This window comes from Taurulus bubalis (assembly GCF_910589615.1).
Source record: "Taurulus bubalis genome assembly, chromosome: 3".
Taxonomy (NCBI): domain Eukaryota; kingdom Metazoa; phylum Chordata; class Actinopteri; order Perciformes; family Cottidae; genus Taurulus; species Taurulus bubalis.
Genome location: NC_136591.1, coordinates 25,240,141 through 25,260,959, shown reverse-complemented (window position 1 = coordinate 25,260,959; position 20,819 = coordinate 25,240,141). Strand labels below are relative to the sequence as shown.

Sequence of the window (20,819 nt, the reverse complement as noted above, 5' to 3'; positions counted from 1 at the left end):
ATATTTGATTTCCATTGTAGGAAGAATGCCACGAGTGTGTTCGGCTGTTATATCTGCAAAAGGTGGCTACTTTGATGAGTCAAAAATGTAGTTAAACAAAACCAATCCATGATTTATTTTTTTATCTCCAATTGTTTATTTGTCCTATGCTTTAATTTCAGAGTACGTTGAGAAATTAAACTGTACATTTCAATAAAAACTGGAGAAATTGCGGTGTTCTAAAACGTTTGACCGGTAGTGTATGTATATATACAGTACATGTACAGACTGACAAATAAAATGTGTATAGCTCACTATTGTGACCAGCAGAGCAACACATGTTTTGTTTTATTTAAGTGTATTAAATAGTTTGAATTGTATTTTACACATTTACTTGTATTTCCTCCTGTATCATTTAGTTTACCACTCACAACACTGTGATATTACGGCCTACTTTGTGAGATGTTAAAACACTTTAATGTCCAAAACCACCTTTCAGGTACCATATTAGTATATGTAGGAAATACATGCTTGACTACACCATAACTAATGTAAATCCATCCAATATTTTATTGAATAAAAGCCCAACACAAATTTACAAAATTTATCAGTCAACATAAAAATCATTGATTGCGCACAATGCGCATGCTCATTGTTAAAAATGTACCCATGACAGATGCCGTAATTAATCCCAGTCAAAAACAATCTGAATATTTGCAACCACCCACATTCCCATGTAACCCAAGCCTTATAAGCATTTCCAAAAAAAAGAAGCACGCTGGATGGATCGGCACTGTAATTGGGAAGTGATATTTCGAAAATTGCAGAAGGGTATTTCAATTTACCAGTGTGTAAATAAAAGGAGCGCATGACTGAAAAGATATTTCAGAAAGTGTTTGGATTGCCAACATTAAACTTAAACCTCAAGACAAGAGAAACTTGCAAGTATATATGAATTGTATCATAGAAGTCAGACTGGTTATAGTACTAATAGCCATATACAAACAATATAATGCTGCAAACGCCTTCCTAAGGACAAGGTTTTTGGTTCCTTTGATTTGTGACAAATTAATGTTCAGGCGTTTCAAAAACAACTAGAACTTCCAAGAGCTCATAGAAGTTACCTTATTTATAACTGCATACGAGATTATTACTCTGACAGCTCACAACCCCCCAAAATATACCTGTAGAAGCAACTAAATAGCATTTACAATATGAAAACAAACTAAAGACACGGTTAAATTTAGCTACCAAACATGTATGCAAATTAAGTGACATAACACAGAAGTTCAGTGGTTGCTAATTTTCTCAAAGTAACAGCAAACCACTTTTTCAAATAGCCTTCACTTGATAAACGGGAACCAAGGATCGAGATTGCTTGGCATGGCAAAGAATGTATACATTAACAAAAGACATTCGCTCATGGCACATCCATTCAAATTGAGCTCAAAATCAAACATCACTGTTCAAATGGTTGAAGGAACAAGTTCTTATTTAGTAGGCTGCAACATTCAAAACAGACAGAAAAGTGAAGTATCATGAAATGGACATATCTCACTAATGCACTGACTGACATACACCTCCCATGTCTCAGTGCATTTCTCCCTATAGCGCTTTTATTGTTTTAAACCACTAAATAAGCAGGTGAATAATTATTTTCAGAGGACAAACTTGAAATTGTGAAAACTAGAATTTGAGCCCCTGAACCCCACTTGCTGTTGTTTGCTGGAGCTAGTCCAAGGAGGGTGGATGTTGGGATGTGTTGGCTGACTGGCAGGCCGCTCGCCCCGAGGAAAGGAGCCGTGCTACTCGATCAGTTTCTTTGCCTTGAAGAAGCGCCGCAAGTAGAAGACCTGCCATGTGGCCAGCCCAATGAGACAGCACATGGAGAATATGCTGAAGTACAGCACGCGTGTGTTGGTGGACTCTGGAGGGTGGTGAAGAGAGGTAGCCGTGTTACTGGTCAAGGAATAATACGTTTTGTTCATATAATGACCTAACCAACAAAAGACAATAATAGTTTTACTCCCTTCAATAATATAAATTTGTCACTTGCTTAAGCTGGGCAGACACTGTGCCTTTTAATTAATTCTGTATCTTGCCTTTTCTTTATAATCGGCCTTTCTGCACGGCCAGAATCTGCGTTTTTTCGGAATATAGACACTTGTGCAAATCTGCTTAACATTAAGTACAAATATGAAGTTGCAGATGCCTAAAAGATGGACAATATGCTGGAACTTAAACTGCAAAACAGTAGACTATAAATTCTGAAATGCCAGATATCCATCCGATTGTCCAAAAGTTGACTAATTGACCCTTCGCCGTGTCCTGCCCCTCAAACGCAGAGTGGCCAATAATAGCGTGGCATTGGTCAACTCCGACAACTACCCGGCTTTAGACCAAAGACTGTAATACAAAAGTTTCCGATTTTCTTCATTTTTCTTCCTCCCTCCATGGTAATGTAGCTCTGACAGGTAGACGGAGTAGCACAGAGAGGCAGGGCGAAGCAAAAGGTCAATTGCATTGTTTTCTTACCATTAGTGTCTCTCATCTCCTCCTCTCTCTTCTTCATGTAAGCAAAATCATTGACAATGGACTCGGACAGGTCCTCCAGTCGCCTCAACTCGACCTCAAGGGGCTTCAGCTTCTCTACCTTGGCAATCTGGGAGAGACAAAATAGAAGCAACTAAATCCACAGAAAAGTGAGGCCTGAGAAGACAATGGAAAGAAAGATAGAGCCACTCTTGAGGCGGTGCCATTATACACTTTGTCCAGCAGGTGTCACTCTTAGGCTGTGTAATATGGTCAAGTGAATTATATTTGTATCATGCAATATCACAAATTTGCCTCAAGAAGGTACACTCATGTGTTTGCTCAAACTGATGTTTGCCATTTGCTCCTGCTCATTTAAGCTGCTGAGAAAGGTGCCTTTTGAACTCGGTGGGAAGTGAACAGCTGCACCGCCTGAGAAGGCAGAGCACAAAATGGACCAACCACAGGAGTATGTGATATGAATGTGTGAAGAGTACACCTTTCACTGCTAAAGTTAAGTATTTGGATGGTTTGGTGGAAGGTTATGGCAGCCATGTTCCTTCATGTTGTGGTACAAGACACTTTCTTTCCTTCACTTCATGTAAAAGTTTGTCATTTTATTAAATTATGGAAGTCAGGTTGCAGTCTCAACCAATATTGCTCATAACAACTATTGCTCTATCAGCACGATTTGATGCCAGCCACAAGAATGAACTTGTCCTCTGTGTGTCGTTAATGATGCAGATTTAAAAAAACAGCCTGACATCCACCATGTGTATGCCAAACATTGTGTAAGAGACACAGATTGCACATTTTTCCAAAAAGGAACACACCCATCTAGGTAGGTAAATACAATTTCAGCTCCACCCTCCGTCATTTAGACAGGCATGCCCACTTGAGCTCTCCCTGAACATCCACCTACACTCAATCAGTGGGGCAGAACGTCATGTTCGTGCAACACGAGTGGGAAGGGGGGACGATTCTCAGCTCGCAGGACTTTATCACGTCTGTACTTATTATTATGTGTTGCCTGAAGCAGTCAGTGCCAAGTGCGATCCATTCTCAGAAGAACCACCAAGTACTTCCAACCATCCACTGACAACCATCCACTGACCTCGTCTCCAAACTGCAAGTTATTATCTGCCGTATCTGTATCATTCCAACAAAAGCAAGTACACCACCGGGACTCCAACACTTACCTCTTCATAGTTTTTAGCCTCCACACCATGCTTCATGTCCAGATTGACCAGCTGGTCAGGCACTCTTCCAGTCCCTGATGAAAAAGAGCATAGAATCTAGCATCAGAGGCAATTACCTGAAATACAACATTTTAACTTGTATTCACTCACTATGCCATGTAAACCTAGGTCCAGAAAAACATTTTTTTTGAATGAACTAAGAAACCAACCAGTAAGGTTTTCACAGTTATTCCATGTACGTTTTTTAAATTTTTTATGAATCACTCTAGTTTCATAACCATTTCATTCATATGACGCAACAAAAATATCACTAAAGGATTCAATTTCATTGCACATTTTATTTCTAAACAAAGTGGAGCAAAACATTCCTCACTAACTCAATACACTCAAATCTTTACTCTTGCTCAATACGTCAAACTAATTCTGTGTGTGTGCCTGTTTAACAGTTTTAGCATACTTTTTATTTATATTTGTCAGTGAAAGAATAATTAGAGGTGGCCTTTGACCAAAGACATTCTTAGTCGACTACCACTCATAGGATTTTGTAAACTAAACGATAAATTAGATTACAAAACTGAGTTTCTCCAAAAAGAATTGCACAAAAGCACCACTTTAAATATTGCATTTATCAGCAATGTGCTCATAAGCTTCTTGGAAATAAGTCATTCAGCATGAAAAGGCATTGAAAAAAATACCAATCAACTAAAGAAATCTTAGTTGACTAAGACCAACAGACCAAAAACTCTACAAATTGACCAAGAGGGGGCAGAACAAGGAATGATAAACACATTGACTTTGGCGAGTGAGAAATTAATGATAATTTTGTTTCCCAGTGAGCCGGCAGGTAATGGGGGATAACACTTACCCATGGGTGATTTGCTCTCAAAGCACACCTCAAACATGTCATAGTCCTCTGTGGTGAAGGCAAACTTCCCCTTAACTGCATCTTCCTTGGAGTAAAGAGTGTGGCTGGAGGAATCTGTGATCTACAAAGATAAAGAAAATTATGAAATAAAACATCGACTACATTTATTCTGTGTGAATCTATTCTGCTTTGGCCGTACTCTCAACATCATTGAAAATGACAGCATGCCCTCTGGATTTAAATAAAGGTTAAATGAATGAATGAGTATTGCTGCATCAACTGACAATCAATTGCCATTGGGTGTAGCATCTCAAATTGGAGGATTTTCTGCTTTTCTCTGTTTAAAATATATGATATGTTTAAATTGGTTGCATAAACTATACAATTTAAAGATTTCAACTTGGGCTCCGAGTATTTGCATCTTTTCTCGATTAAACTATTAATCAAATAAAAAAAATCTCAACAGATACATTAATATAATAAAACAAAGTTACTTGCAGTTCAAAGTATCTGCATACAAACTAGTGTAAAACATTAAATCAAGACGGGTAAATACCTCGTTAATATCATACAACTAGGAGAGGTAATGTATATTTGGCAGCTGTTACAATATGGAAACTTCCACAATATTTTACTTAAAAGTAAAAAGTAACGTTAATAGGTTAATAAGAAAATGTGAGGATAGACCACCCTCGTATGCTGCATGGAGGAAATCGTAAAACCCAATTTATTTAAAATAACAGTGACGTGACATACAAGCTGTCGTTGACATGCTGAGGTTGCTCACGTCGGTCCTGTAAGACTGACGTGTAACAGCAGCAGAGCCTGACAGAGGCGGCTTTACGCCACACAATACAACAAAAAACACCAGTGACACAAACCGCACAACAGGTGATAAAAGCAGCGTTCATTGGCGTCAGGGTCATTTTATTAAATGGTCAAAAACTGCATTCTCAACAATAGTGCCAACGCGCATTGACGTTAGCTGCTGATTTAGCAACTGAAACCAGGAAGACGTGTTTTTGGGGCCTAGATTAGCTTCAGTGCTAACAACAGTTGTCACATTTCAGCCGCACTCGAAAAACAGTCGGGACTGATTTAATCACACGCAGTGGATTTAATTTGGGGAGTTTGTGTAGCTAAACACGAACGTGAACAAAACGGGAGCCACGTCGGCCTCGGCACAGACGGGGTTACGTCCACGTTAGCTGGCCGCAGGTCTGCGCTTACCTTCAGATTAGTTTTGGTGTTCGCCTGTTCAGTTATGTCGTACTCCCCCGTGACGAGCACGTCTTTGTGGATCTCCTCCCGTAGACACTTTCTTGAGTTGACCGGTAAAAAGAAAGAAATGGAAAATACAGATTCAATAAGAACCGGTAACAACAGTAGCGCAGTGAGTCGAGCCATGGCTACCCTCCTCAACCGACCGACCAACCAGCCCGTGCCAGCCAGCCAGTTTAACACCGAGCTCCAGCTCACACAACCGGCCTGACTGAGCCCTCTAGCGCCGCCGCTGGCCTGGAGGACCAACCGCCGTCTCTCTCCCCCCGTGAGGGTGCGGTGGGTTCAACCTGTGTGTCCTGGAAGTCCCCGCGTTGCCTTCTTATTAGTTCGGCCACGCCTGTGAGTCGTCTGTAACGTTACAAGCACTGGAGGACAATCTATAAACAAAAATCTAGATATTAGAGATATGTGTGTAGTAGTCCTAGTGATGCAGTTTGAGCATAGAAGTTCTTCTTTTCAACCACATCTCACTGTCTTCATCTGAAAACAGTGCTGGCTCAAGTGTAATGCCTAGTCTGTATGGGACCCAAAACAAAACTTCAATCACTTTAATTACTTCAACCTTTGCAATATAAATACACAGTGCAAAATAGTGATATGTATTCTGCCTGTATATATGATATTCAGTTATTGTAGATTATTTTCTGTTTTTGTTACTGTTTTTACTGTTTAATATTTGTATATCACTTCTTCTTTTTTTACTGTCTCTTGTGTGCACTTTAACCATTTTGCTGCTGTAATCCTGTAAATGCCCCCACTGCGAGACTAATAACATTATTATAGTTTCTTATTTTATAATGGGAGAGATCAAAGGGATGTTTTTTGACAGGTTCAGGTGGCACAAGTGGCTGATGAGAATCCCACCTCAATGCAAGACCAGGACAGACACTGCAACAGGGACCACCAGAAGCATCCCTGTGGGACTCCTGGGAAAATCACCTTGAACAGACTTCTGGTTTAAGATATTACCTTCAACATCAGATGACTACATCTGAGCTATAGCTTGATATGCTGAAGAATACCTTCTGATGCAGTTGTAAGCCCTCACAACGAATAAGTGGGCCTTTGAGTTTAGATCATTTTGACATTGCAACTTGTAAGGTACCACACAACAGTGTTCACATCAGATGTGTTTCTAGTTTCATCACCATCAACGGCACAGAGTACAAAGGGCCTAACGATGCAATGGAACAACATGTGCTGCGTTTAAGATTATACAAGCACATAATTTTACAACCAACTTAACTACTGACACAAAACCAAAGTTTTTTAGAAAATATTCTACTTCCATAGATACAGTACATGTATGACATGGGGCCCCCTAGTGGGTAAAAACGGCCATACTCCTGAGAATATTTATGAGAGTGACAGATTGTGAAGACTGCTCAGAAGTCTCACGGTAGTGAAAACCACAGTAGAATGAGCCGGTACTTATTTTACAGAATAGTAATCTTATTTGGGAGTTTGCTGCACTTAACATCTTTCAAAATAGAGACTTGCAGACACATACCCCACATCTGTTGTGGTACAGTACTCAACATGAGATAGAGTGTGACCCTGTTAATACCACATAAACTCTCTTTGACAGGAGACACATGCTTTAGCTGAATGATCGATGATTGATATGTTTCCATCATTGTACATATTGTAAACCTGGTCCCAAAGATATTAATACTGCAGTTAGACTAACATGTTTGAAACCATATCTTTTATTTTGTTGTGCTGGTCTTCTAACTATTTGTGAATATAGCTTATTGTTATTTAAAGATTTTCACAAATGTCGTCAATATTACAGTAATTGCATGATAATCCAGCCTTTGTGGTCACGGTAAATCTTACGAAAAAGACATATCATGTTCAGTGTTGACTGGGGTATTTTGAAAATCCCCAAAACTATAATTTTTTTGTCAGCAGCTCAGGGATTACCCAATTACATATGATAGGGCTGTCCAGTTTCCAGGGAAACATCCTTGCTACTGATACCGCACGACGAGACGAGGAAACGCTGCTGTGTGGAGAGTCTGGCACAACATGAACAGTAATTATTGGCTAGAGAAATCCCTTCAGCGTTGTAGCTTAGTGCGTCAAATAACCGCTAAGAATAGCACGTCACACACTCCTCCGGAGCTTTAAGGCTGGAAATGAAATTCAAAAAACTTTTTATATAACTATGACCGATCTAAATTTATACATCTTTTAAATACACTAAGAGGTGGACGTCACACATCCCCATCAAACCTGATTCTACTTGGAACCACTTTCTGTGATTTTTAATACACAAGTATATTTTGAACAGGGGTGAGGTACAGTATAATCTATTGACTACCCTTTTTATTATCACCTCTGGTCACCTCTGTTGCGTGTCTCATTACTTTACAGACGGAATACGCCAACACACCTTTCAGTTAATTGCATTGTTATCACCTCTTGATACTGAAAGTACAAACACAAATCAGACCATACGCTGATAAGAGCACAGAATACAGACTAAGTTCAAACACAAGTTTGATCTGTCATGCACTGTTGATGAAGACACAGACTGCGCCACAGAAACGTCATATTTTAAGGGCTGCATTGTGTCAGATGTGTCCCTGCAGACAGAAAAACAATGAAAGGAATATGTCAGGAACAAATGATAATTTCTGCAGTAACACTTACAATGACATTTTGTCATTGTAACTGCCCTATTGAGTAACTGTATGTCACTTTCAGGGACACGGGGAAGACACTGAAGTATGCATGGTTTTGTAAAGCTTTCATGTCCTCTCTCAACAAAAGAAAGCTATCAGGGGATGGATTTCTGTGAACATGGAACCAAGCCAAACTGAGGTCTTGTCATTGTGGCGTGGAGGCAAACTCGGGTGTTTCATCATCGCTGTGCTCACAACTACACCCAGGCGGATAAATCTCTGTCTGCCTCCCTCCCTGCTATCCTCATATACTCATCATTTTCTCCTTCCCTCCTCCTTCCCTTTCCTCTCCTTGCTCTTCTATCCCTCCTCTCTTTCTATCAGGCTTACGCTGCCTGGTTCCTCCTGTGGGTTGCAGCACCGACGCAGGTTGGCGTCATAGTGGTCTAATTTTATCGCTGTTGATGCTGATGTTAAAAGAAGCAATAGGCACCTGCTATTTCTGCTGCTACCCTTTCTCCCTGGGGCCGGCACCGAGGTATTAATAGATGGAGTTATTAGGCGCTGCATGGTCACACATTGAGGCTTTATTGAGGGGGGGAGAGAAGGAAAACAGATAGGCACTCAGAATTCAGCTATTATACAACGGCACAGCGCTAACAAAATAAGAGGCTGTGTGAAAATACAGTTTTGATCCAAGTTATTGTTCTGCAAGCAAGAATCAAGGAAGTAGCAATGTACTTAACAAATATTTTAATCTTTTTGATGTTGAACTTTGGAAGAGCAGGCCTGTATCCATACAGGAAGCACAGTAACAGCAGCTGATATCATGGCTGTGTTGCACAAAAAAGGGTGTGTCTACACTGGAAGGGAACGGACGTCAGAGTAAGTTAGTTATTGTGCGATGGTAGTCTTCCACCCAGCATGTCCCTAACATGCACACACCACCCGTTTCCTGTGCAAAGACATTTAGCAATCCGCCTTCCGATGATTCTTTATATGGGGAAATATTGATAAAAGGTGAAATGAGCAAGTGAGGTGGACGAATGACAAGTAGAAGGGAGTGGTAGGAAATATTTGATGTGTAACAATTAAATATAATTGCTGAATCACCAGATATGATGATATGATGATTTAAAATCAAATTAATCACGGACCATTGTTTGCGTGAGGGAAAGATTTACTGTCTTCATGTTTGGCCTTCTGAATGACAGTTTTCTGTTGAGGAAAGATGGATCGCATCAGTGTATGCAGGGCAGAACAGAAACCTCCCAGCTGTAAGAGTACATGCACCTGAACCATGAAGCTGAGATTAAATAAAAAAAAAAAACATGTTCTTAATCATTTGAAAACCATACAAAAGTGAACAATTAAGACTGAAGTAAAAAGGGTTGTGTTCACAATTGTACATCTTCATTCAGTTGTTTCTGGTAAAACACACACACACACACACACACACACACACACACACACACACACACACACACACACACACACACACACACACAAACACCATTCAAGCAGGAGATAGCTGATAGTGGTATAAATCACTGCGTTTGCCTGCTACACAATTTGGAAATACATTTTCTCGATCACCATCTTCCAAATTAGGTATTTATTCCTTCATGGTACATCAGTATTCGGGTTGGCCCATCTGTGCTTCCAGAAGAGGAGCATTTAGAGTCTGTTTCTGGAAATGAAGAGTTCCAACAGGCTGAATAAACCCACAAATTAGCACTTCATGTCCAGCTGTCTGCATGCCCCTGCCCTATTTGCTTGCACACACACACACACACACACACACACACACACACACACACAGGGGTTAGTCCAAACTGCTGTCTGTGACTTTATAAATTATTTCTGAGGACTCGTTTATTGCATTGTGCTGTAACTCAGATGTGTCTTTGAGTGAGGGAAGAGGTATTTGTGCGACTTTCCGAGAGAACAGAATAACATAAACCGATGAAGATCGTGGTTAAAACGTTGCTTTCGGATTCTATGGCGAGTCGTCTTGTGTAACCGTATACGTCTGCAGCGGTTGTCTTGCGACGAGATGAGCACGTAAGAAAAAAATCCATCTTATTGTTTAGGGAAGTAATGCCTGGCGTTTTCCACTTTTCTATATTCCAATAAACAAATCGGATTTCACTGAAGACAAATTACAGAGAGAGACACTTACATGTATGCGTTTTAGTGGAAAAAGCCCGTCTGCATTCTGCTCTGCTGGCACAGAAGCAGCAACGTACTATATTTGGGCACGGAAGTACTACGTCATCGCGCTATGTTTGCAAATTTGAAAAAAATGGAAAGAACGCACTGACGTAGGAGCCCTGACGTGTAGTTAACCTTGGCAACAGACGGAACAATAAATAGAGCCAGTGGAGATGCAGGAAAAAGACTGCGATCCCTTATGGGGGCTAAATTTAGGCATTATTTTAATTGTCTGTTGAATAACACTGCTATACATGTCACCCTAGAGACAATATGTATGCATTTGTGTACATATAATAAGGAAAGTGCCACAGATTCACCCACACAGGAAATTGAATTTAAATATCACTATCTTTTATTTACATATCTTACAAACACTCATCTTTACTCTCTGTAAAAAAATAATTGAAATTTCATAAATTAAAACCACTAATGTTTTCACAGAAAACTTCATAAACCACTCAGACCATGGTTAAGACAAAACACGTCAGTTTTAAGTTTGTTTTTTTTCTTTCACAAACTGTTCACAATTATTCTCACATTCCATCAACCAGAAAACAATCTGGATCAATAATAACTATTGCTCTGAACACATCAACACTACAACAAGTTTTGTTATCTAGCACCATTAAATCATACATGAACTCAATAAACGACTAGGTGGTATTAGTTGAAACATGCTTTTTAAACTTGCTACATCTGTGTAATAGGCAAGTATATTGATCAAGGCAAATAAAAACATAAATAATTTGCTTCCTGGTAAACGTCCATTCAATAGCCCTGTACTCTGCACATTTATCTCATACACATGTGCTTGATAGGAAGTACTATTGTTGTTGGAAGAGTCTTTAAAGGGCCAGCAGGGTCGGGGAGCTGAGGGAATCAGAGGACTGGTCGTTGCTGCTGCTTTCTCTCCTGTGGGCGACGCCACAGGTGGGGAAGGTCTCTGCCTCTGGGAAGGTGAACACAAACGAAGATGTGTAGGTGGTGCAGGCTGGTGTGCAGGTGACCACGGGCGTGCACAGGGACTCAAAGTCATTGTTATTGGCTGAGGCGTGAAGGGGCTCCCAGTCCTGAGTTGTGTAGAGGGAGTTGGACAGGTCCACCTCCGGCACCGACCGCGCCGTCTCCATCTCCGTCTTTGCCAGCAGATCCAGAGACTCCTCCAGGACGGAGGAGTCCAGGTCTGTGAGCTTGATCGCGCTGCTGGAGATGGTGGCGGTGGAGAGGACGGAGCTGCTGCTGCTGCTGATGCTGCTGGAGAAGATGGAGTTGGAGGTTGAGGTGAAGGTTGGCTGGCTGGAAGCGAGAGTGGTTGCCTTTGGGATGATGGTCTGTGTCTGGGAGGACACCGCAGTGGAGAGGCAAGGGTGAGAAATGGAGATCACGGAGAAGTCAGTGTCCAGCTCTGAGGGGATTTTGCAGATGGGTTGATGGGCAGCCAGAATGAACTCAAGCCTTTCCTTCTCCTTCAGAAGATTAGAAATATCGTTCTGCAGGATGGACTTCTCATCCTCTAGCTCATCGGTTTCCTGCAAGGAGGGAGAGAAATAGAGGAAAGTGGCATTAGGCTTGGCTGTTGGATAATACTACCATTAGCTGTGGCGAGAAATACATTTTTGTGAATGGTGGTAAATCTGTGAAATACTTACAGCTTGCAGAGTGTCTGTAAGCTCTCTCCTCCTGTTGCGGCATTTTGCTGCTGCCTGCTTGTTTCGCTCTCTGCGAACTTTTTTCTTCTGTTCCTCCTCAGGTGTCACCTGCACATAACACAAGAAAAAGTTAGGCCTCCAGCTCTGTGATAATTAATACACTGCAACATGGACGTTACTAAAAGTCATGTAACACCCATGGAGAAGATAGTAATTACCTGTTCCATTCTGCTCCTCTTGTTAGAGTTATGACCCCTGGATGCAGACCTCATGCCTGGTATGGAGTATGCAGGGCTGGGGCTGGAGCTGTATGGGGGAGGTCGGTGAGAAGGTGCCACCGAGGAGATCAAAGGATGGACCAGCCACTGCAGATCGGGGCTTGAAGAAATGGCTGTGACGGTGGGGATGAAGGAGGCACTTGATGCTGTCAGGTCGGTGAAATCCTGTAGGCGATGAAGCAAAAGAATCATGAGCACATTTGGTATACTTTCAGGATGCAGCGCTGCGAGATGGTCGATGAAAAGCCGGTTGGTTTAAAAATATCCATGTGATGTCAACTATGACGTTACAGTCTCTCTATGGGGTTTCCAGGTGGATGAATGAAGCGCGCCTCGAATTGTGTGCAGCGCCGATCAATATAGGCTATTTCAAGCCCAACTGGGCATAGGCTGTTGCTATTGGTCAGCCAGTTTAGACTGATTATTATAAACCGTAAATATAAGCTTTAGGAGAATAATTTAGTCAGGGCTAAAGTGAGCGGTGTATTTCTACGTTGCATGCAGACAAATACACTGGAATATCATATATATATATATATATATATATATATATATATATATATATTTAAAAAAAAAGGTATACTATTTGACTGGACATACCTGAGACTGGGGAGATCCCATGCTGGAGTAAGATCCCGCTGGAGACGGGTAGTATGCCAGAGTGTCCCCGGACGGAGAAGCGGTGCTGCAGCGAGAGGAGGAATCGCACTCCGTGTTGAAACTGGTAAACATCATCTTTCCCCAAAAGAACAAGTCAGAAGATCCAGACAAATTAAAACTTGAGGAAATACTTTCGTAGGTTTGAGAGAAACTCTCAAATGTCGCTCCCAATATCCTTGCTCTTGTAGTCGCTTTGCTACTGAAAGTTTGAGTGCCAACTTTGAGAGCTCGGAGGGTTTTTATAGCCTGAAAAAGGGACGGGCCAAATGACGTCGGTAAAAGGGGAGCGCTCTTTACAGGACACCGGGAGGGAAAAAACACCAAAACACTCACTTAACAACGCGGCAGCGGTGGCACATCCTGTTTGTACGTCGTTTTAACACACAAACAATCGATTATACAATACAAATGTGTGCTGTTTAAAATTGAAAGCAGCATTTAGATATAAATAGAAATAGTTTTTAAACTCACCTCTTGAAATGGAATATTCCAGAGACGGGATCCCCAATACGTAATTTCCCTAATATGGTGTATCCTGTAAAAGGGGCGGACCTTGCTGGGAAACACATCATCTGAGATTGGCCGACAGCGAAATGACGTTATGTAACACAACAAACACAACGGCTGTTGTGAAAACTGAATAAATTGGATAATGGTCAGCTAAAGAACATCCTACACAGCAAAATAAGTCAAACATTTGAATATGCAGATCTGTCTGTTCTGAACTGAGAGTACAAAACACACAATTTAAATAGTTAATAGACTAGTATCTATATCAAGGACATGTAAGATAAAATAAGATACAATGTGATAATCCTTTATTAGTCCCGCAGTGGGGACATTGCAGGATTACAGCTACAAGAGACAAAAACTAAATTAAAAAGAGTAATATAAATAAACAGTAAAAAACAGTAATACAACAGTAAACAATCTAGCAGTATGTCCAGACAGAATACAAACATGTATTTAAAATGTGTATAGGAGGCTTATTTTAGTTTTCTTTTTTACCTCTCTTACTAAAAGAGCCTTTAGTGTATTGTATAGCTCGCTGACATGGTATATAGCATGTGGAAACCCAAAATACTTTCATTAACAAGTTGTGGTTGGAAGACCTCTTGCATCAATCAGGTAAGTGTTAGACCTCTTTCAGATACTGTAGTTTCACCAACTCAACTCAGCTCCCTCCTCAAACCCCTCTCTCATGGTCATATGCAACTCCCCAGTCATAGCAGCGTTTAGAGTTTGTCACATAAATAACTAACACATGTCTTCATTGAATATAATGGTACAACCTCACAGTCTCTATGTCACACTGACAGGCTGTGTAGTACATGCTCAAAGCCCCACGACATGGTTCTACAAAAACCTTCTGCAAAGCAAGTTTTAAAACATACTGAACTGAATAACTATCTGAACATACGTCAAGAATATCATTACATGTTAGAGCAGGTTGATTGTATTCTTCCCACAGGCAGTGTTTGTACCTTTATTGTGCAACCCATGGGTGTGTTTAGTTGCAGAGCGAGCTGATAACTGGTTTGTTATGTGTACTTTTGCACAACAGCAGTTGGTTTTTCTCAGGTGTGTCCAAGGGACCACAAAGGTCTTCCCTTTTGGCAGAGGGAATCCTCATGCATGTGGATTTGACACAAAGAAAACAGACTTTATGTTGACCTTCAAATTAAGTGTATAACTTAATGATTGCTTTATAATATATTTACATGCATGACGTTATGTTAACAATCCAAAGAAGAAAATAAGTCCTATAGAAACACAATGTTTATAATGTCAGCACCTTGCTGTCAGTTTTATGTTGACTAAGCACTTTAAAAGTTGCAAATGGGCAGACAACATAAACTCTGTCTAAATTCACAAAAGTTGCGTTAAGTTAAGTAAGTAGGTATAAGTTGCATAGGGAATGCCCTTTATCAAACAGTATATATTCAAGATTCATGTTTTTATTGTCATATGCACAATGAGAAACTTATTTTGCTATAGGTCCAAGGTAGATCCAAACATATAAAGTATAGGAATATCATTAACATGACGTTAGAATCTGCCTAAATGTTAATACAAGTGTTATTTTGTCAGAGTACATGGATTTAGCTTAAAGCAATCATGTTTTGTTTCCCGCGCTCCTGTTTTGTTGAACATTCCTGGTTGTCGTAGCAACACTCCACCCCTCACGTCAGTGACGTCCTGATTTTGCATAGCAACAACGATCGTCTATGTTGTAATGATGAATCACTCCATACAAGAAAAAACCGACTCCGCGAGGAGGCAAATTAAAACACGTAATGACGTTTCTGGTTCCAGGAAACGGCGTCAGAGTGAGAGCTCTGTCTGTGTCGTGCTCTCAGACAGAAACCTCCCCTCGGTGTCTGCGGAGCAGCGGAATGAACGACACCAAACAACCCGCTTACCTTGTGGATTGTTTGAGTATTTTGTTTGACTGGTTGGCAGGAACAGCAGCTTCCAAAGCAGCAATGACCTAGAAGACTATCAGTTTAGAACAATGTGTTTAGTTCTTTAGAGGGACGAAGAGTAGCCTATAATAAAAGATGTTTTAAAGATTAGCCTTTGGCGAACATAATAAGTAAGGCCTCGTTACTGACCATAATAATAATAACCTAAACAAATAATACAATTAAAATAAACAGCAACACAGACAATGGTTAACGCTGAGATAGCCTATTTAGAAAAACTTAAATTTTTGGGAAAGCATTTTTAAATGGAATGTCATTTCATGAGTTGCACGCACTGAGTTGCCCTATATAAATAAAGCCGTTAAAAGCAACAACAACAAAAGTAAAAAACCTCTGTGAATTATTCACAGGAGCAATTATCTATTTCCTAAATTTGCATGAACTGATGTCACTGAGTCTAAAAATAAACTCCGGTCTGTGCACATTCACGCTCAAGCTGATTTGATGAAAACAAGTCTTTGAGCTATGGGTGTCTGCTATGCCCGACCTTTGAACCCTTCTGGGCTTGAGCCGCCGGCGACTGAATGGGCTCAATCCGACCACCTAATGATGTGCCGGTAAATGAAACCAAAGGGGGGCTGTGCCTGCCGGGAAGCAGATGAGCGCGCAGAGGCCCCCTCTGTTCACCAACTACCGCTTTCACTTCAGTGATCCGTCAGGTCATCTGAAGCCTAAATATCATTTCCAGCCCATACAATCACTTTAGGAACTGGATGTACTGTGCGGGAATAACGCTCTCATAACCGGTGCCGACAAAACGCATCAACACAATAAATCAGATCGCTGTCGAAGTGAAAGAACATACATGATTATAACAATAAAACAACAAAAAACAGCCACCAAACTAATCAATAATAGCATATAAGTAGAGGCCCAACATGTTTTACTCTCTGCAATAAACCAATAATAGATGTTACTGATTAATAATTGCATTTATCAATATCATGGAGGCGGTGCAAATCGTGTCGTATAGCCTGTTTAAGGGGCTTGCTCTCGTCTTCTCGTCCTAAAAGTAGCACAATGACGCTGTTATCAGGTACAATGCATGACGATCAGCGCATGTTTCACTTTCTTTTGTGACTGTGAGTGAGTGGGCCACACACAGCCCCGTGCACGTCCGTCTGCGCGCTCCCCGTGCACCACAGCGCGTCCCTGTCTCACCGGAAACGCCATATATGGCTCGGTCGGTCCATTCGGCGATTGGCTGCTTTACTACAGCGACAAATCTGTTGCTGGAGCGCTATTCATATGCAGAGACAGGTGAACAAGGCAGTGTGATAAATGGATGACACTTCTTTTAGCAGCTCATAAATAATCAGCCGGTGTGCTGGAAGCTAATCAAATCATGCTGGGTTTTCACAATTACATTGTATAGCTTTACAGCGTCACAATCTGGGCTATTCGGAGGGACATATACCGACTGTTTTTTAAGAACTGTATTGTAATATATTTCATTGTCATCACCTCCTTTCTCCTGCAAGAACATTCTGTTTCCTTGTATGCGCCAAAAATAATTAGGATATGTCTCGTGAACATATGTGGACGTATAGGGAACATCATGTATATGATGCAGATGCTGCGAAATGACGTAGCTTAGTTCATTCATGACGATGGGCACCTCAAGCAGGCGGGGGTGTCACTTAATAAAAGCTATGCTCAATATTTTTTAATATACGATTTTAGAGAACAAGTAAAGTTGAAATGGTTGCTAATATTGTTGTTCAAACATTACACGGATGTATAAGTTGAATTGGAAACACATCCGCCCCCTTTTTTCCCCTCTTGCCTCTCCCTCTGTGCGATGGTTCGGTCTCACCAAAGAGATTTCATTCATAAAATTCCAGCTCACTATAAAAGGCGGGCCTCTCCACTATCTGCACAGTTACCATTTATGAACCCGGCAAATGGAATATAAGTGGTTTATGTGTGAGTTTTCTACTTAGGTTTGAGAGACTGTCCTATATTTGTATGCAATGATTTTAGACGAGAACATGCATCCAGACTCCAGCACTGAGTTCGACTCATCGTCCAGCTGTAGCACAGCATCGCCTGGCGGGGACACCCCTGGGTGCAGCCAGCATCCTCCTGACTCGCTTTCATCATCAGTGGACAGCACCAAGGTAGAAGCGGATCTGATCATCCCAAAAATAATCCTCACACATTTTTGCAGGATCATTCATGCACACGTTTTACAGGTCGGAAAAGGCGACTATATGGAACAACATGTTCACACATATAAGAACATCTCACAGACAGCATTCCCTTTAACAGGAATACTGTGCAGTGCTGGAAACGATTCTATACCAACACATAGGCTATAGGCAATATCTATAGGCGCCATGCATCAAGGTAATCCGCAAAAACAGCGCCATATATAATGTTCAGTGTTATTTCAGAGATATCGTTTGTCATATACTTTAACACAGACCTGTCTTGGTCGTGACCTTTCATTTTAGAGTGATGATGGTGATAGAGATGATGATAATGATTGACAAGGACGTGATGATCAGGCATGCATTTGATTTTGATAGATTCGTATTGATTTGGTCTGTTTTTTTTTGGGGGGGGGGGGGGGGCATTCCTCAGCCAAATGATTAATGTACCATTTGAGCACATCTGAAAAAAGGTCAGCAACGAAGGTGGTTTCTCACTAATCAGATAAGCTAAATTAGTGTTTGCCTGCATGCACATGCATGTCTCTGTGATGTGTGTTTTTTCCAGGATGCTGAGACCAGTGCAGCGGGCTCCTTTGTTCCGACTGTGACTGCAATCTCAACCTCTCCGGATCTAAGGTGGATGGTGCAGCCGACAGTCATCACATCTGTCTCTCCATCGTCCGGCCGTGCAAAGACTAAAAGTCGCGGCTCGACCCAGTCTTCTTGCCCGGCAGGTGCAAACAAGGCAAAGCCCTCCAACAGGAAAGGGCTGAAAGACAAGGTATGCACGAAAACAGGAGGGGGGGGGGGGCAATGAAATGCAGTTTAGAGATAACGTTACAGGTAGCCGATCAATCAACCAATCAATCAATCAATCTTTCAATCAGTCGTATTGTTCTTCAACATTACCCTGTCATATTCCTCACCGCGACTCCTTTCCACTGATAGAGGTTAATATGAAAATGCAATTATCGCGATATTTTCCACAGCACGTGAAAGAGGACGCAATTGTTTTTGACGGTAAAGGAAAATTAACGTAGCGACTGTAGAGCAAATAAATGACTGCAGGGAGTTGCACATCAGGTGATTTGATTACGTCTAATTGGTGCAGCGAGTAATTACTTTTGGAGTAACGAGCACAGCGCTGTTTATGAATAGGAAATTGCATTAAAGTGCGCGTTCACGTATTCGACTAGACCGTGCCAGTGGTGCAGCATTTTAACGCCTGAACTGGAAGAGAGTCTGCACCGAGCAGATCAGTATTCCCGGCATACACCGCAAGGACGATTTTTCTTCTTCGTCTTCTTTTGGCAAGTGAAATGGTGCCGAAGAGCCAACTGCTGATATGGCAAAACTCAGCAGGGAGCGCATACATTTTTAAGGTCTTTTTTTGTGATTGATTTTAGCCTTCCAAAGAGGAGGATGAAAGGAGGAAGATCAGGAGGGAGAGGAACAAAATTGCTGCAGCAAAGTGTCGTAACAGACGGAGGGAGCTGATAGACACCCTGCAAACTGTAAGTATGATGTTTTACTTAATCATTGAACATCCACACAGCACGCACTCTTCGGGAGCTGAGGATTCTGCATGACATGTCACCAGTCGTTAAAAACAACAGGAGCATGTAACAATATGTTTTCATGCCTCCCTCATGCCAAGTCTTTCATCTGATTTCCTCCCACCTCACCTCAGGAAACGGACAAGCTCGAGGATGAGAAGTCTGCCCTCCAGGTGGAGATAGCCGACTTGTTGAAGGAGAAGGAGAGACTGGAGCAGGTTTTAGTCTCCCACAAACCATCCTGCAAACTCCCTGCAAATGATGGTGACGAGGAGGAGGAGGAGGAGGTGGAGGAGGATAAAGAAGATGATGTTGACACAATGCTGCAGGATCCTCCGGCCTCCCCGCAGCTCCTGTCCATCTTAGAGGATGGAAAACCCCCGGAGAGCAACACAGCCATTGGAGAAGCCGCATGTCAAGACATGGACAGCGTCCCCATCATCCCCGCTGCAGCCATTTTGGGGAACTCCAACATCCTCCTGTGTTCGAGTGCAGAAGAGGAGACTCTGGAGGACCTAAAAGGAGACGACCTGGACGACTTGGTGCCCAGCCTGGAGATGGCAGTGACTCCAGACATGGCTGCATCCGTCCCTGACATAGACCTGAGCGGCCCCTTCTGCCTCTCAGACTGGGAAACCCTTTACAAGTCTGTGGCCAACGACCTTGAGTCTTTGAGCTCACCAGTCCTGTCTTCCAGTCCCACTTGTAGCAATTACCGCACAGTGTTTTCCTTTAATTACTCCGAGATTGATTCCTTGGCCGAGGGCTTCGAGGGCCTCAAAGGCAGCCTTGGTGCGTCTGAGTTAATGAAAGATAGTCTTAACTCTCCGACCCTCCTGGCCTTGTGAATGCAAAGAGGTTATGCAACGATACTGTTATTGTATTCTGAAACAGCCAGCAAGCTATATGATCTCTCTCTCTCTCTCTTTAAAACAATGTTTTGTAGTGTGAGTTTTGATGTTGTATAAATCTTGACATCAAAGGTTGTGTACATGACATGTTTTCTGTGACTGTAACAGGGTTTGACTTCTTCCATATTGCTGGTGCAATTCTCTGAGCGGAGACTTTGACCTGGTAACAAAAATGCATGCAAATACAAGTCATCTGTATTCCAAGAAGAGGTGGTATCTTGTGTTTTTAAATGTGATGTGAAGTTAGATCATGCTCAATAGCCTAACGTATGCGTACTGTTGACAAAGTTGTGTTGTAACAAGTGAAAATAGCAGGGTTACTAAAGTGTAGTGTATAGGTGTCACATCTTGCTGTAAGGTGTCCCCTAACATTTCCTTTCAAGTTTTTTTCCATAAAAAAAAGATCACTTCATGTAT

At 41.6% G+C, this 20,819-nt stretch overlaps 3 protein-coding genes across 3 annotated transcripts; 1 reads left to right on the top strand and 2 right to left on the bottom strand.

Annotated features, from left to right (window-relative positions):
- Positions 1-526: 526 nt before the first annotated feature.
- Positions 527-5,999, bottom strand: tmed10 (transmembrane p24 trafficking protein 10). Its single transcript, XM_079215075.1, has 5 exons — positions 5,806-5,999; positions 4,576-4,696; positions 3,711-3,784; positions 2,515-2,641; positions 527-1,906 (listed from the first exon to the last, which is right to left on the bottom strand). The coding sequence occupies exons 1-5, from the start codon at positions 5,980-5,982 to the stop codon at positions 1,785-1,787; spliced, it is 621 nt and encodes a 206-aa protein (XP_079071201.1). The 5' UTR covers positions 5,983-5,999; the 3' UTR covers positions 527-1,784.
- A 5,036-nt stretch (positions 6,000-11,035) lies between these two features.
- fosab (v-fos FBJ murine osteosarcoma viral oncogene homolog Ab) lies at positions 11,036-13,487 on the bottom strand. The gene is made up of 4 exons (XM_079216340.1): positions 13,234-13,487; positions 12,574-12,798; positions 12,356-12,463; positions 11,036-12,235 (listed from the first exon to the last, which is right to left on the bottom strand). The coding sequence occupies exons 1-4, from the start codon at positions 13,366-13,368 to the stop codon at positions 11,552-11,554; spliced, it is 1,152 nt and encodes a 383-aa protein (XP_079072466.1). The 5' UTR covers positions 13,369-13,487; the 3' UTR covers positions 11,036-11,551.
- Positions 13,488-17,752: 4,265 nt separating this feature from the next.
- Positions 17,753-20,576, top strand: LOC306734634 (protein c-Fos; the record flags this gene model as incomplete). The annotated part of the gene is made up of 4 exons (XM_079215996.1): positions 17,753-17,899; positions 18,501-18,716; positions 19,342-19,449; positions 19,626-20,576. The coding sequence occupies 4 exons, from the start codon at positions 17,753-17,755 to the stop codon at positions 20,337-20,339; spliced, it is 1,185 nt and encodes a 394-aa protein (XP_079072122.1). The 3' UTR covers positions 20,340-20,576.
- Positions 20,577-20,819: the final 243 nt, after the last annotated feature.